At 43.4% G+C, this 13,706-nt stretch overlaps 2 protein-coding genes across 2 annotated transcripts; both read left to right on the top strand.

The window, feature by feature from the left end:
• Positions 1–2,004: 2,004 nt before the first annotated feature.
• Positions 2,005–5,334, top strand: GJA9 (gap junction protein alpha 9). Its single transcript, XM_019547877.1, has one exon. The coding sequence runs from the start codon at positions 3,425–3,427 to the stop codon at positions 4,994–4,996; it is 1,572 nt and encodes a 523-aa protein (XP_019403422.1). The 5' UTR covers positions 2,005–3,424; the 3' UTR covers positions 4,997–5,334.
• A 1,324-nt stretch (positions 5,335–6,658) lies between these two features.
• On the top strand, positions 6,659–12,297 carry MYCBP (MYC binding protein). Its single transcript, XM_019547928.1, has 5 exons — positions 6,659–6,765; positions 6,863–6,935; positions 8,182–8,230; positions 9,703–9,832; positions 12,207–12,297. The coding sequence occupies exons 1-5, from the start codon at positions 6,751–6,753 to the stop codon at positions 12,246–12,248; spliced, it is 309 nt and encodes a 102-aa protein (XP_019403473.1). The 5' UTR covers positions 6,659–6,750; the 3' UTR covers positions 12,249–12,297.
• Positions 12,298–13,706: the final 1,409 nt, after the last annotated feature.

Here is a 13,706-nt window from a genome sequence, read left to right as displayed (position 1 = left end):
TCTGTCTTGAATTATGTAATCCAAGAAGGGCAGAGACTGTCTTCTTTTGATGCCTCTAGGGTGAAAGAGGTTGGTTTACACTGTATTTACTTCTCTCTTATAGGAACCTCCTGGCACTGAAATACTGAGTCTGCTCAGCCTGGCTCTTTGTTCTGTATTTTTTTTTGTAACCTTGAGAAGGAAAGGAAAGGGTTGCATGCCATGGTGAAGTCCAGATAGACAGGGTTCTAGGGCCTGGTACCTCAGACTTGATTCATCCACACCAGCAAAACTGGCAGTGATTATATGTTGCAGCTAACAAAATGGCCTGCTTTTAGGAGAAACATACTGAAGCATGAAATGCTCATCATAATAGTCAATATTCTCATGACAATGGAATTACAAGTATTGCTACATAGAGTAAGTTTGAGTCTTTAATTTCCCTGATTAAGAAGTCCAGGATGATACTATTCCAGCTGATGGTTATATCAGTTTAAGTGAGTTAATATTACGCTCAAGAAATCTTTATGTATTGTGGAAGTGAATGTTTCTCTTGCCACCTATCTTTTTTAAAGCAAAACAAAACCAAGTTCCTTGAATTATTGAGTCTGTCCACTCCGCTGCTATAAATATCCTAACTGGGGAGAATTTAGGGACTTAGGTGGATTAATATTCTGTCTTTTTAATTGATATTAAAAGCTTTTGATGAGAAGGAAATGTGTTTAGAAAGGTGTTTTAAATAGCACTTGAAATGGATGATGACATACCTAATGGAAGAAGTCCCTTCCGGTGCTTATGGGCATGACCAATCACACTAGGATAAAGTTTCATTCAACTGTGAAATCGGACATGACCGATTGATTGTTACTTGGTGCCAGGATATCGATTAGCTCTAGAGCTTTCGGCACAGGAAGCTTGTTAATGCTGTACATTGCACTGGTTGTATCGGGACCAATGAATGGACAAGAATAAAACTAAGCAATTGGGCATTGCTAGATGTAGCATGCCATAACTGTCCACTCCAGTGATTTATTTTACTTTATTTTTTTAAGGTCTGATTGTATGTTGTTAACAGACAGACTTGTTTAGTGATCTACCACACCGGTGCGCTGGGCTGACCAGCTTTGCTACAAGAAAAGCTTTGCACAAAAGTTTTCTGTCTCCCAACTTTTCCCCAGATACTCTAAAATGTAACATGTCTGGGTTTTTGTAAGACCTTGATGCATCAATTGAAAATGGAAACGCGTTTAGAAATCTGGTGTCCCAAAGTGCATCTTGTCCACAATGTCTTCTAATGTTCTAATTTATTTAAATTGCAAAAAGTTTGCAGAGATACAACGTGTACAGTTTAAAATCCTCTTGCACTGATTGTTGCTTCTATTTATAGCTAATATGTGTGTTTGTCCCAGGGAATTGTTACAAAGAAAAGAAGGAAGAAGAAACCTTTTAAACTCCTGGAGTTTTGAGTGTTTTGATTCAGAAAAGGACTGTTTTATTGTAGCAGTTCAACTTTCGTCAGTTAAATTTTTGCTAGAAGCCATTGCATTGTAGATTGATTTTTCCTGCCTCTCCTCCAACTATAAGTTCAGTGTACAAAGCACACATTTAATGCTCCATTTACTGCTGCAGCACTGAAAGAAACACTTTTTGGAAATGATGTGAAATCTCTCATATATGGAAGACAATAGACACTAACTTTATCTTGGATACTGTGGTGGTCTTGCTTGACTTACCTTGGTAAAGGAAAGGTATGTGTTTATTCCTTGTATTTCTTCTATCCGGTTATTTAAAAAGCTGATTGAAAATACATTTTTCCTCTCTCTCAGACTGTTCCATTGTGTAAGGCTTGCTTTGTCAATGTTGCTATGTTCTATCTTCAATCTCCATTTAATTCTTCATGAAACTTCTATCCTGTAAAAAGGAAATTATTTAAATCCTAGCAAAACCAGTTGCTTCCAAAACCATCTTTGTCTGTGTTTAATCTGAGATTCATCTCTATTTTTAATACAGTTGAGCATATTACATTATACTTGGTGCATATTTTTATTAAAACTGCCAACATAATTGAATTGTTTGATCATTACACATATATTGTAAAACAGCTTTACACTTTTATCAATGCAATGCATAAAATTCAATACATGTTTAAAATACTTCAAATGGTCCTCTGGTTGGATATTTCAGAATATTTCACTGTAAAGCTGAAAGCAGCACAGTGCAAGACTTTTGATTTAATATAAGTTTTTTGACTGTAGTGTCTGATGAATTGCTGTAAAAAAATAAGTTAGTTCCCCCCCCCAAATATTTATTTTTAATAGAAACAGGACGACAGATTTCATTTGGTATTATTCCATTATGGAATGTGGTATTTACTTCAGATACCAGTATTGCTGATCTTAAGAAATTTGCCTGAAACTGGGCTCTCCTTTCAGGATAGTCATCCAGAATACACCAGCAGAATGATGTGTACAAAAGGCACTTTATTATGTTAATCTTAAAAATATATTGCTGTGCCCTCAGTGGTGTAACAAGAATACTGAGGGTCATAAATCTTCACCAAAACAGTCACTGGATCCTGATTTTTCTGATCTCATATACTAGGAACTGGCAGCTCTGATGAAACTTCCACCGCAGCAGTGGTTGCTCATACTTTCTGAAAACATCCCTTCTCCTGATAACTTTCATAGGCAGGTGCAATCCAAACCATAGGAATGCTTTTCTAGCACCGCTGCACGTTTAGAGAATCCATAAAAACAGTGTCCCAGGGTGGCTGTATTTTACAAAACTTGGGGGGGGTTACTTGCTGGGGGAACTAGAACAGGCCTAGTGGCATCTACCCTGTTCACAGCAATGCTGCCCTCCAGTTCTAGGGACTGGGTCACTCACATTATGGCTTTGACTGCACGACGTACCTTTCACCTATAAGCCGTATTTCATCAAATGATTTTTCAAAGTTATGTGAGAGGCAAGGATTTTTTGAGTGGTATCTTCTGAATCCAAAGATAGCTGGTTTGACTAGAAAGAAAACTGGTTTTCTCCTGCAGATGTGCTGATCCTGTTGAAAAGTATAATTAAAAAGCAGCAGCTCCACCTGAGAGGTTATTCCCAGCTGTAGAGCTAATGAGTTTGTGACATATTTCTGACAATCCATTTTAATTGCAAGCTCACTCAGGTGAGGCTCTTGTTAACGCTCAAAGGAACTGTAAAATCAGTGCAGTTTTCCTTTAAATCAGGTGTGCTAAAGTTTAAGAATTTGCACCTTATGCAAAGATTTCTGCTTCTGTGAAACAGCCTCTATAAACTACTATGTGTTAATTGTAACAGATATTTTATCCCAATAATATCAAGTTCTTTTTAATACATAAAACACTGTCAAAAGCCTGCAACTTGATGCCATTTGATATTTCTCTCTCATGGCTTTTAGTGCTAAGATGGCAGAGTGACCATGGGAGACTGGAATTTCCTTGGTGGCATTTTGGAGGAAGTCCACATTCATTCCACTATTATCGGAAAGATCTGGTTAACTATCCTATTCATATTTCGAATGCTTGTCCTTGGAGTGGCAGCTGAAGATGTCTGGAATGATGAACAGTCAGAATTCATATGCAATACAGAGCAACCTGGCTGCAGAAATGTTTGCTATGATGAGGCCTTTCCTATCTCTCTTATAAGATACTGGGTCTTGCAAGTTATATTTGTGTCTTCACCTTCTTTGGTATATATGGGCCATGCCTTATACAGACTAAGAGCATTAGAAAAAGAGAGACAAAAGAAAAAGGCACGGGTCAGACTGGAGCTTGAAGGTGTTGAATTAGAAATGACTGAAATTCGAAAAAGACTGGAGAGCGAGCTTCGTGAACTGGGCCAAAATAAGCTAAACAAAGCACCTCTAAGAGGCTCCTTGCTTGGCACATATGTGATGCATATTTTTACTAGATCAGCAGTTGAAGTTGGGTTTATGATTGGGCAGTATCTTCTTTATGGTTTTCAGCTCGATCCCCTCTACAAGTGTCACAGAGATCCATGTCCAAATACGGTTGATTGTTTTGTGTCGAGGCCAACAGAGAAGACTGTATTCATATTATTTATGCAGTCGATAGCAACCGTGTCACTCTGTTTAAACATATTGGAAATTATCCACCTTGGATTCAGAAAAGTTAAGGAAGGAATTTTTGGGCAGGATGAGAAAAAGGATGACATTGATGACTTCTATGTAAGTAAATCAAAGGCAAACTCCATAGTACCGCAGTCTTCCATGGGAACCTCTTCAACTCCACAAAAAACACTTCCTTCTGCACTCAGTGATTACACCTTGCTGATGGAAAAGCCTCCTGACACAGTGGTCTGTCCAGTTTTAAATTCACCTTCTGTGTTCCAGTCTATTCAAAACAGCCAGACAGAAAGTAGTGATAATTGCCTCCCAATTGAACAAAAAAATAAACGGTCAGAAGGGATGCAGACTTCTAATGCTGGGAACAGTCAGCCTGGCAAGACTAGCTCAAATGATAATGAAACTTTAATTAAAGTATTTGAGTCAGAAAGCATTTATATTCAGAAACAAGATGAAGAAAAACTTTTCCCCAATGGTACTTTTTGTGGTCGTATAGATGCTGCCAGAAGTATGTGTTCAAACAGTCTTGTTGACCTGCCACCTGGGTGTTCTCTGCAATCTGATATTGCATCCATTGCTTCAACCGATGGCCTGGCCAAGCCAGGTGAAACTCCTTCCTTGTGGAACTTCTCTGCGGTGTTTGCGAGTGTAGGGTCTCCAGCAAATTCTCCCATGGGCAAGAATGGAAAACAACCCAGTTTCAGTGGAAGCAAAGCCCTGCCTGTTTGCAAGATGGACTGCAAAACATCCAGCAGACCAGACACTCCTGATTCTCTGGGCAAGCTGAGCTCAGACTCCAAACAGTACAAGGACTACGATAGTCCTCAGGCTCTCTCTCCCTCTCGGCAAATGTCCTTGGCGAGGAACACCAGCAGCAGGCGTTCTCCTACCGATCTCCAAATCTAAGTGACCGGACAATACTTTCTTTTGTTTTTCAGCTAATATCTCATCAATATATTGCACCAGAAATATGTGAGCCCTGGGGAAATGGGGATGATGTACAGCATAGCATGAGTAATAGCTATTTCTGAGGGTAGTCAGCTGTTCCACCTAGGGAATGAGAAACATAAGAGTGAGCCCTTCTTCAGAAGTTGGGGGGTACTCTTCTAAAGAAGCATGTAACAATTCAATTCAATTCATTATTAAGGATTCTGGCATGGAAGCATGTAACAATTTATTTCTTGGTAATAAAAACGTGAATTAATGGGGATGTCAGACTAAATTTCACCCCCCTCCATTCCAAAAACAGGATGTGGTAAAGGTCACTGTCATTTGTACCAGCTCCTCTTGCAGGAAAATTCTGGAAATTTTGAAATTCAAGTTCTGGGCCTCACTAGATACAAAGAATGGATTTTTAACTGGCTGGGTATAAAAAGATAAAGATTAATTATTATTGAAAGCATTTAATTAAGAACTGCAAGGTGAAATTAAGCAAAAGGAAAGGTACAGTCTTGCAGGAAAATCCTGTAATAGGAGTTCATTCTTTTCTCTATACCCCATTAGGAAGTGAGAGAAATCCCAGTATTTCAACCTTTTAAAAAAAATTAACACAAAAAATAAACTGGACAAAGCCCTAGACAAATGAAAGAGTTGTTTTGCTGAGGGATTGGGCGAGAAATTTGGGAAGAGAAGGGAAAAGTTGAGATCTCATGAATGCTTTCACCCTAATTTCTACATTTCTGTGGCCTGAGTCATATTCAGCCATTGTTTCCACAGGTACAACTGCTGAGAACTTCAGTTAAATTTGGGCCAAACTCCTTATCCCAGACTACTGCCGTTATAGTATGTATTACCTTGTGACAAGCATGGATTATGAATGGCTTGTGAGCTTTTTACTACGCTTTTTCACTAGTTTAGCAATTAAAATGAGTCTTCCAGTGAGATCTGTGATGATTCAAAGGCATTTTAAATACTGCAAAATGATCTGTAATATCCTGAAAATACAATGCACTGGTGAGGTGGCATCAGGTGCAGCAGCCCAGGTTGCTAGCCCTGAACACTTGCTTCAGCTGCCATCTATGAGTGTTACTGTCTTGGGGTTATGGCCCTGGGAGGTGATCTTCTTCCCTTTTAATGAGAAGGATCAAAAATAGCATAAAAAAGGATGCACAAGTGCCCCCAAATGTTGCATAAAAAGCGATGCACAAAACCCTGCTGAAATGTTGCAGAAAAAAGATGCACCCCCCCCGTGCATTGCATAGAGGAATGCACAACCCTCACAAAAATTGCATAAAGAGGGATGTGCAACACCCCCCCCCCCGCCAACGGTGCAAAAAGCGATGCACAGCCCCCTCTGAACTGCATAAAAAGGGATGCAACCCCCCCCAAACGTTGCATAGATAAGGATGGGCAACCCCCCAACTTGCACAAACCCCAAGCGTTGCATCAAAAGGAATATGCAACCCCCCCGAAAAAAGGTTACATAAAAAAAAATCCCCCCCAAACATTGCATAGAGAAGATATGCACAGCCACCCATCACATGTCCAGACACGCGAGTGCCGTAAGCCTCCGCTCCGCAGGGGGCGCTACGCCTGGGCCGTACGGAAGCCGGGGGCGTGGCCAGGCGCGAAGTGTCTCCCCGGCAACCCGGGAAGCGCGCGGCGGCGGCCCAAAGCCCAGTGCGCAGGCGTAACGCAGGCGCAGTGCCAGGCCGGTAGGGATGGCGCACTACAAGGTGGGCCTGGCGTCCCCCTCCCGGCCCGTCCCCTTCCCTTCCCCCGGCTCTCCTCACCGCTGACCGACTCGTCTCCCCTCCCCTCCCCTCCCCTCAGGCCGCCGACTCCAAGCGCGAGCAGTTCCGCCGCTACCTGGAGAAGTCCGGGGTGCTGGACACGCTCACCAAGGGTAAGCGCCCCCTCGGGCCGGGCGGGCGCCTCACACGGCCGCCCCGCCCCTGGCAGCCCCCACTCCGGTGTCCGGGGTTGAAGAGGCTGTGGTTGTACACGGTCAAATATGGTACGGGTGTGGGGGGTACACAGTGAAATACGGTAAGGGTGTAGTGGGCGTGCAGTGAAACACAGTAAGGGTGCGGGTGCGGGGTGGCACGCAGTGAAATATGGTACAGGTACAGGTGCTGAGGGCTACACGGTCAAATATAGTAAAAGCATGGAAGGGCACACGGTAAAATACGGTAAAGGCAGAGGGTCTCGAGTGGCTGGGACCCCTGGGCCCTGCTACATGTTCCTCACGTGCCTGGTTTGCTGGTCAGCGTGTGGCTGACATACACGGCGCACGCATGCAAAGTGCCTATCACCGAATTCACGGGTGAGTTGTTGCCTTGTACCTTTAGACGGGCCACACGGGCAAAGGAACGATCGCATGTTGAAAACAACAGCACAGCTATTAAAGAGCCAACCTGCGATGAAGTTAGTGCTTGAAAATGTGCACCCGCTCTAGGGCTGGTTTGTATCCCGCTGCCGTTTGATCGCAGAGCAGGGCCCGAAGGCCCAGATCCGCAAGGGTGCTTGGGCAGGGGACTGCATCCTGCAGTGACGACTGAAGTGCTCGAATCAGCCGCTGAAAAGCCACCCGACTCTTCAGGCGTGTGAAAGCTGGTGTGTTTTGTAATGTTTGTGTACATCAGTGCAGAAAAGACCATACAGTAATACTTCTTTTTTTTAAAGAAATGTTGAAAAGCTCATTCAGGCCAGATCTCTGCTGTCATAGAGCAGGGGTCAGCAGGTTTTGGGCAGAGTGACCAAACCACCTGCAGCCTCAACTAGTAAGATGTTGGTGTGCCAGGGGTGGACTGAGGGAGCCGCGAGGGGCCTGATCCTCGTGGTGGCAGCACAGCCCTGGCCCCTTCCCTGCCATCTGCTTTGGGGTGCACGTGCCAAGCAAAATGCCCCCTGTGTGTGCCATGCTCTGGGGGTTGCCTACCCGTCATTGTGGTATAACCATAATATTCATAGGATGTCTTTCTTTTCTTTTTTTATAATCGTCTTTGTTCACTTCGCCTAGTATTCTCAATAGGATACTGTTCCACCAATGTCAAAGTAATTTTTTGAAATCTCACAGGAACCACCTTTAACTGTAGGTACATTCTGAAGTAAAAAAAATGCTCAAATACTCTGAACTATTTAATTTCCAGTGTTGGTAGCCCTATATGAAGAGCCAGAGAAACCAAACAGTGCATTGGAGTATCCTTTTTGTTATCCTGCAAGATAACAAATAGAAAAGAGTACTGTGATGTTTACTCCATGAATATGTTGATCACAGAGATGTGATGTGGTATGGTGCTAAACTTTGCATCTGAAACTGAGTTTTAGTTTCTTTGCTACCCTGGAGAACACAAACAGCAGCCCAGTCACCCAATGCTTAAAGAAGGGTGTTTGTATCCAAAAGCTTGCAAAAAACTTTCCCCCAACTCTTTAGTTGGTCTAACAAAAGATATCACATCTACCCAAGGTGTCCTTACACCAACACAGCTGCAACCAGCAATATCTGAAACTGAGGCACCGTTTGCTGGTTCGGAGGTATGGGAGGGACTGTTGCACTTCTAGAGGAAGGTACACAAGAGGAATGGCTGGAGAAGTAGAAGGGACACGAGGCAAATAAATGGAGAGAAAAGAAAGAGAAACTAAAATCTCTTGAATTGTTGGGCAAGTCAGAGCGTGGTTGGAATGAGGACCTGTTACTTTTATTATCCATAAGACTCAGAAGGGTGCATAGTGACATATGTTAACAAAGCAATTTTCAAACCAACTGAACTTAATACCCAAGTCTAAGATGAATCTCTCTAGTCTGGACTGTTTGAAAACAGCTTGTTTTTTAAAGATTAAGTTATGTTCCATGTCAAATGTAGTAATAATAATGATAATCTTGGAAACAATGATTGGGCAATCAAGTACAGTAGAAAACTGGAAATCTCTTACATGAGAAATTACTCCCAACAGCTTAAAACTTGGGAGTAATCAAGGCTCTGCAGGAGCACTGGTCCCTGGTCTGTTAGCGTGATTCTTTAATGCCAAAAGGAAGAAAAAGTCTATTAAACACTCTAAGACTTCTCTTTGGTTGGGAACTTCTTTCTTTGTACATTCAAAAATAGGTTATTTTTTCATGTGTTAGTACTCACAACTCCAATTCTCTCTTCCTGTGAGACTTCCTATTTGACATCCTGCAGCAATAAATTGAGGCTTTACTGCACGCACTACAGTAGTAGCTAGCTAAGAGTTTCTAAAAATAAAAAATCATTTGAATCTTATAGTAGTCACTTGTGGAAGAGGGTAAAAAGTATCTAATAATTTTTTTGCTATTTTTTAAACAATTCAGTTACAGTCTCCTTTCAAGGCAAAATAAATTTTGCTCATCTATTTTATTATGTCCTCTTGGGCTTGCAGATAGACATGCTGTTATCCTTCTTTCTTAAGGAGAAGGTCAATTTAATTTGTCAATCTGTTGTGGTTTTGTTTTGACTGTTGTTTGACTTCTGGAGTTCAAATACAAATGAGAAAAGTATCTATTGCACTGCCGACTTGAAAGGTGCTATTGATACAAATAGTTATAATTTAGCAAATGTGAAGTTTTTTCTCACAGCTCATCTACCAGTGTTGAAGTCCACACTTAAATTGTCAAACTGAAGCGGAGAAACACTTAACTTCTGGTTTATTAGCTTTCTGAAGCATCACCTAGGCGCTGCAGCTCCAGAAAATCCAGAAATAGAGGCACTCCGTTTGGAAGTAGCAGAAGTGAAAGAAAAATATGAAGCTGTGCTTGAAGAAAATAAAAAATTAAAAGCAAAGGTAAGTATTGACTTAGTGCTTGCAGGCTCTTTAACATATTTAAATTGTAAATAGAAAAGAGTACTGTGATGTTTACGCCATGAATATTAACCACCTGTGCTAATTAGTGTTGAATGCAGCTGTTTCTGTGTACAGGTGTGGAAGGGGATGGCTTCTACTAGTTACTAATGGATTTCCAAGAGACTGAGGCCATTTCATTGATAAGATTAATGTTCTAATATTGCTAAATTCCTAGCTTATTTTTTATTTCTCTTTTAAGCTTTGGAAAACCAGTACAAAGAGAATTTTTCAAGCCAAATGGAGTGGAAGTGTAGGATTAACTTCATTTTTTTGAAATGATGTAAAACTAAATCTAGATGACACTTCTAAACATAGTTTTTTCAAAATGATAACTGCTGGGGCTTTTTGTAGGCCACAAATCCAAGGAGAGAAGCTGCGTTAGGTCATTGTGGTCAAACATCTGGTCCATGGGCAGGATATTGCTTAGTGAAACATTTGTGAATGCAGAATAACTTAGTGTTGTTAGTTGAACTGCAATAGTTTTTTCTTGCCTCTAACAGGGATCCCCTGCCCCTATTAATAGATAGGCCTGAAGGGGCCAGGAGGGCAGTAGCAGTAGCATCCCAGGTGGACTGGGCCTGAGGCCAATAAGGCCAGGTGGCTAATGAAGCAATTAGATGCACCTGATCACTGTGTGCAGCACACCCAGTCACATAGCTGGAGGAGAAGAGACTTGGCACCCAGCCAGACAGGCACCCAAGCCACCCAGGAGAGCTGGGGGAAGGAGGCTCCTATGAATGTTGGGGTCTACAGGTGACATTTACCCCAAGGAAGGAGACTTTTATTCTGTGAAGCAGCTGGCTTGTGTTTTTGTTCTGTTTGTACCAGAGGACTGGATTATGGCTACAGGGGCAGAGGCCGTGGACAGGGGTGCCTGGGTGGCACCTGCCTGCTACTTGTCAGGAGCTAGCTCTAAGCTAAAGGGGCAGAGACTGGTGCTGAGACTGAAGCCTCAGGAGGGGGTGCTGCCTAAGAGCTGAGGTCTTAATCAGGAGACTGAGGCTGAGGGTGCAGCCAGAGGAGAAGGGGGCCATGGCCGGGACCAAGGCTCTGACAAGTCCTACTGGAGTGTTCCCTTAAAAGGGGAATAGGTTGTAGCTGTGTTGGTCTAAGGACAGAGGCAGACCAGAGAAGCACTTGGAGGGGAATGCAGCCCACAGGACAAGTTGCTCCTAGCCCCAGGGACCACTTTCCTCAGCAACAAATAGAATAACATCAGAGTGGTGGCAGTTGAGAAACTGGAGGGGAGCTGGGGCCAGAGGTAGGGGAGAGCCTGCTGGTGGGGTAGCAGCACCCTCAAGGGTTCTGTAGTGACTACCAAAAAAAAGGAACCAGAGTGATATGTGCAAGGCTGTCTCTTGGTATGGGGACTCCTTTACTTGCACTGCAAGCTGATAATCTATCCCAGTTCAGAAGGGGACTGGATAATTTCATGGAAGAGGACAGGCCTAGCGGTGGGTATAAACATTGATGGTTAAATGTGCGATTTTATGTTCTGGTTTGTTGGGAACAGCTTCTCTTTATCTCAGTAAAGTATCCAATCTAGATCTGCATGGTGTTCAGGGTGGCCATCAGAGAGGACTGTTTGGTTATCCTCTATTGATACAAAACTGGATGCCTATATGTCCTCTATTTTTCTCTTCAAGATAAAGGCATGGGGTTTCATGTTGATAAAGGACAGAGTAGCAGAAAACCGGAATGTCCTCTATGATGGCCACCCTGTTTACTAGTAAGAGTTGTATATATTGTTTCATAATGAATGTTCCTCTATTTAACTGGCCAATCCAAAAATGGATTTCTAATGGAGTGCTCTGGCTGTCTGCTATACTTCTGTATTTTAAACATGACTTCCTGAAAAAATCCCAGGAGATGCTAATCCCTATCTGAACAATTGCAGTCAAGCTGCTGCACTACAGCATATCCCAAAGCAACATGGAAGAATGCATAATACACAGTCATCTAAAGCAGCAGCCATTATTGATTGGACAGTTTTTGAAATTTCTTTCCCTGATAAGCTGTAAAGCAAGAAACTGGTCTGGTTTTAAAAAACATCTGAAGCGATGTAGGATATGAATGCATGATAAATGGTTTTGAAAATCTTACCTTTAAAACAGTTAAAGGTCTGTTTCTTTAATACAGTGTATGAAGTTTATGGCTTGAGGGAAGGACACTTACTTTGGAAATAAGTGCATACAAATAACAGTGCTAAATGGGACTTCATGGAATGAAATGTGCTGCAAAATAATTAGGTGCCTCTTGCTGGAAAACACTGACTTTGGTATAGCTAACAGAATTCCTCTTTTCCACCCTACAGCTGGCGCAGTATGAACCCCCTCAAGAAGAGAAGCGTGAATAGGGATATAGGAACCATTGATGACTGGACTTATTAAAGGACTTCATGAGAACTGTGTAGTTTGACTTTTTTTTAAAAAAACTTAATTAAATGTAGTGATCTTACACGGAGAAGGAGTTTCACTGTGCTTCGAGCCACAAAGTGGCATTTTTCTCTCTCTAGAGTAGGGGCATCAAGCTCAACTCCTGCTGCTGCAGGTCACCCTGCCACCACATCCAGTGAGCAGTTTAAGTGCTCTTACCTGTGGAAGGTGAGGGTGTTACATCTGTGTTGCCTCAGGGTTGAGGGTGGTCTTGTCTAGAGTTTTGCACAGTGGCCTCCAGCCTTTTTAAGTAGATCACCTTTCACATTTAAAAGCAACCCAAGATTTACCATGTGCTGCCATGCCCCTCCCTCTGCCCAGCAGGTAAGTCTGTGGGGCAGGAAGGGGGGCATGCAGATTGAGGCAGAGAGAAAATTATTTAGGGGTGTGCCTCCACACTAGGTAAGTCTTAGCTGGCTGGAGCCCACTCAGCTTACCCTGCTCCTGCCTCTGCATCACTGTCCCTCCCTGCAGGGGCCTGGATCTAGCCCCCTTCTTCACAGACTGACCTGCTTAGCTGGGGCATGCACATGGGCACTTAGCTTCTCAGCCCAGCCTCTGATGGACTCCAAGAGCTACTGCTAGATCTAGATCCACTAGTTGGTGACCATTAATTTAGAAGAGGCTTTGTTTGCAGTGGTTTGGATGGGGACAGCCCTACCTCAGAGGCAGGGGTTGGCCTAGAGCAGCAGTTCTCAACCCTTGGGTCATGACCCAGAAGTGGGTGGCAAACACTCATGGACCAACACAATTTAAGGGAGAAAACTGGGGAAACAAACACTCATGGAAAAATGTGGATTCTCTCCTTTTAAAGGGGAAAAACATGAGAAGCAAACTCCTTTGAAAGGAGAAAAGTGTGGGAAATGAGCTCGTGGCAAAACATGGATTTTTGCCTATTAAAAAGATAAAAATGTGAGAAGCAAACTCCTTTTAAGGAGAAAAATGTGGGAAATAAACATTGGTGGAAAAAATGTGGATTCTCTCCTTTTAAAGGGGAAAAACGTGGGCATCAAGCACTCCTTTGAAAGAAGAAAACCGTGGGAAACAACCACCCCGGAGAAAGGCGCGGGAAGCCGCTTTCCCGTTGCAGGCGGGCTTGCTCCTTCAGCACTACGTAAGGGCCGGCCCTAGGCGCTGACAAAGCGGTGCTGGTGCGGACAACCGGACGCCGCCGCCCCGCCCCTGTTTCACCCGCAGCCCAGACCACGTGCAGAGCGGCCGGTCACGTGGGGCCGCTGCGGTCAGCTGACAGCGCTCAGTCACCTGACTGAGTCCCCCTACCCTGCTGGTCTGCACCGCAGCCAATGACAGCGCGCGGTGGTGGCGCGGAGCCAATGGGCGCGGGCGGGGGGCAGGCTGCGTTGCGCGGCGCGGCGCTG

This window comes from Crocodylus porosus, unplaced genomic scaffold, assembly GCF_001723895.1.
Source record: "Crocodylus porosus isolate Cpor-Errol unplaced genomic scaffold, CroPor_comp1, whole genome shotgun sequence".
Lineage (NCBI taxonomy): Eukaryota > Metazoa > Chordata > Crocodylia > Crocodylidae > Crocodylus > Crocodylus porosus.
The sequence above is the reverse complement of the archived record's forward strand: the minus strand, read 5'-3'. Positions and strand labels throughout refer to the sequence as shown.

Bases quoted from the DNA above. Each gene is read 5' to 3' on its own strand.
- GJA9 (XM_019547877.1), top strand. From the start codon at position 3,425: ATGGGAGACTGGAATTTCCTTGGTGGCATTTTGGAGGAAGTCCACATT.
- MYCBP (XM_019547928.1), top strand. The intron at 6,936-8,181 runs GTAAGCGCCCCC...TTTAATTTCCAG, and splicing joins GCTGGACACGCTCACCAAGG to TGTTGGTAGCCCTATATGAA. The intron at 9,833-12,206 runs GTAAGTATTGAC...TCCACCCTACAG, and splicing joins ATAAAAAATTAAAAGCAAAG to CTGGCGCAGTATGAACCCCC.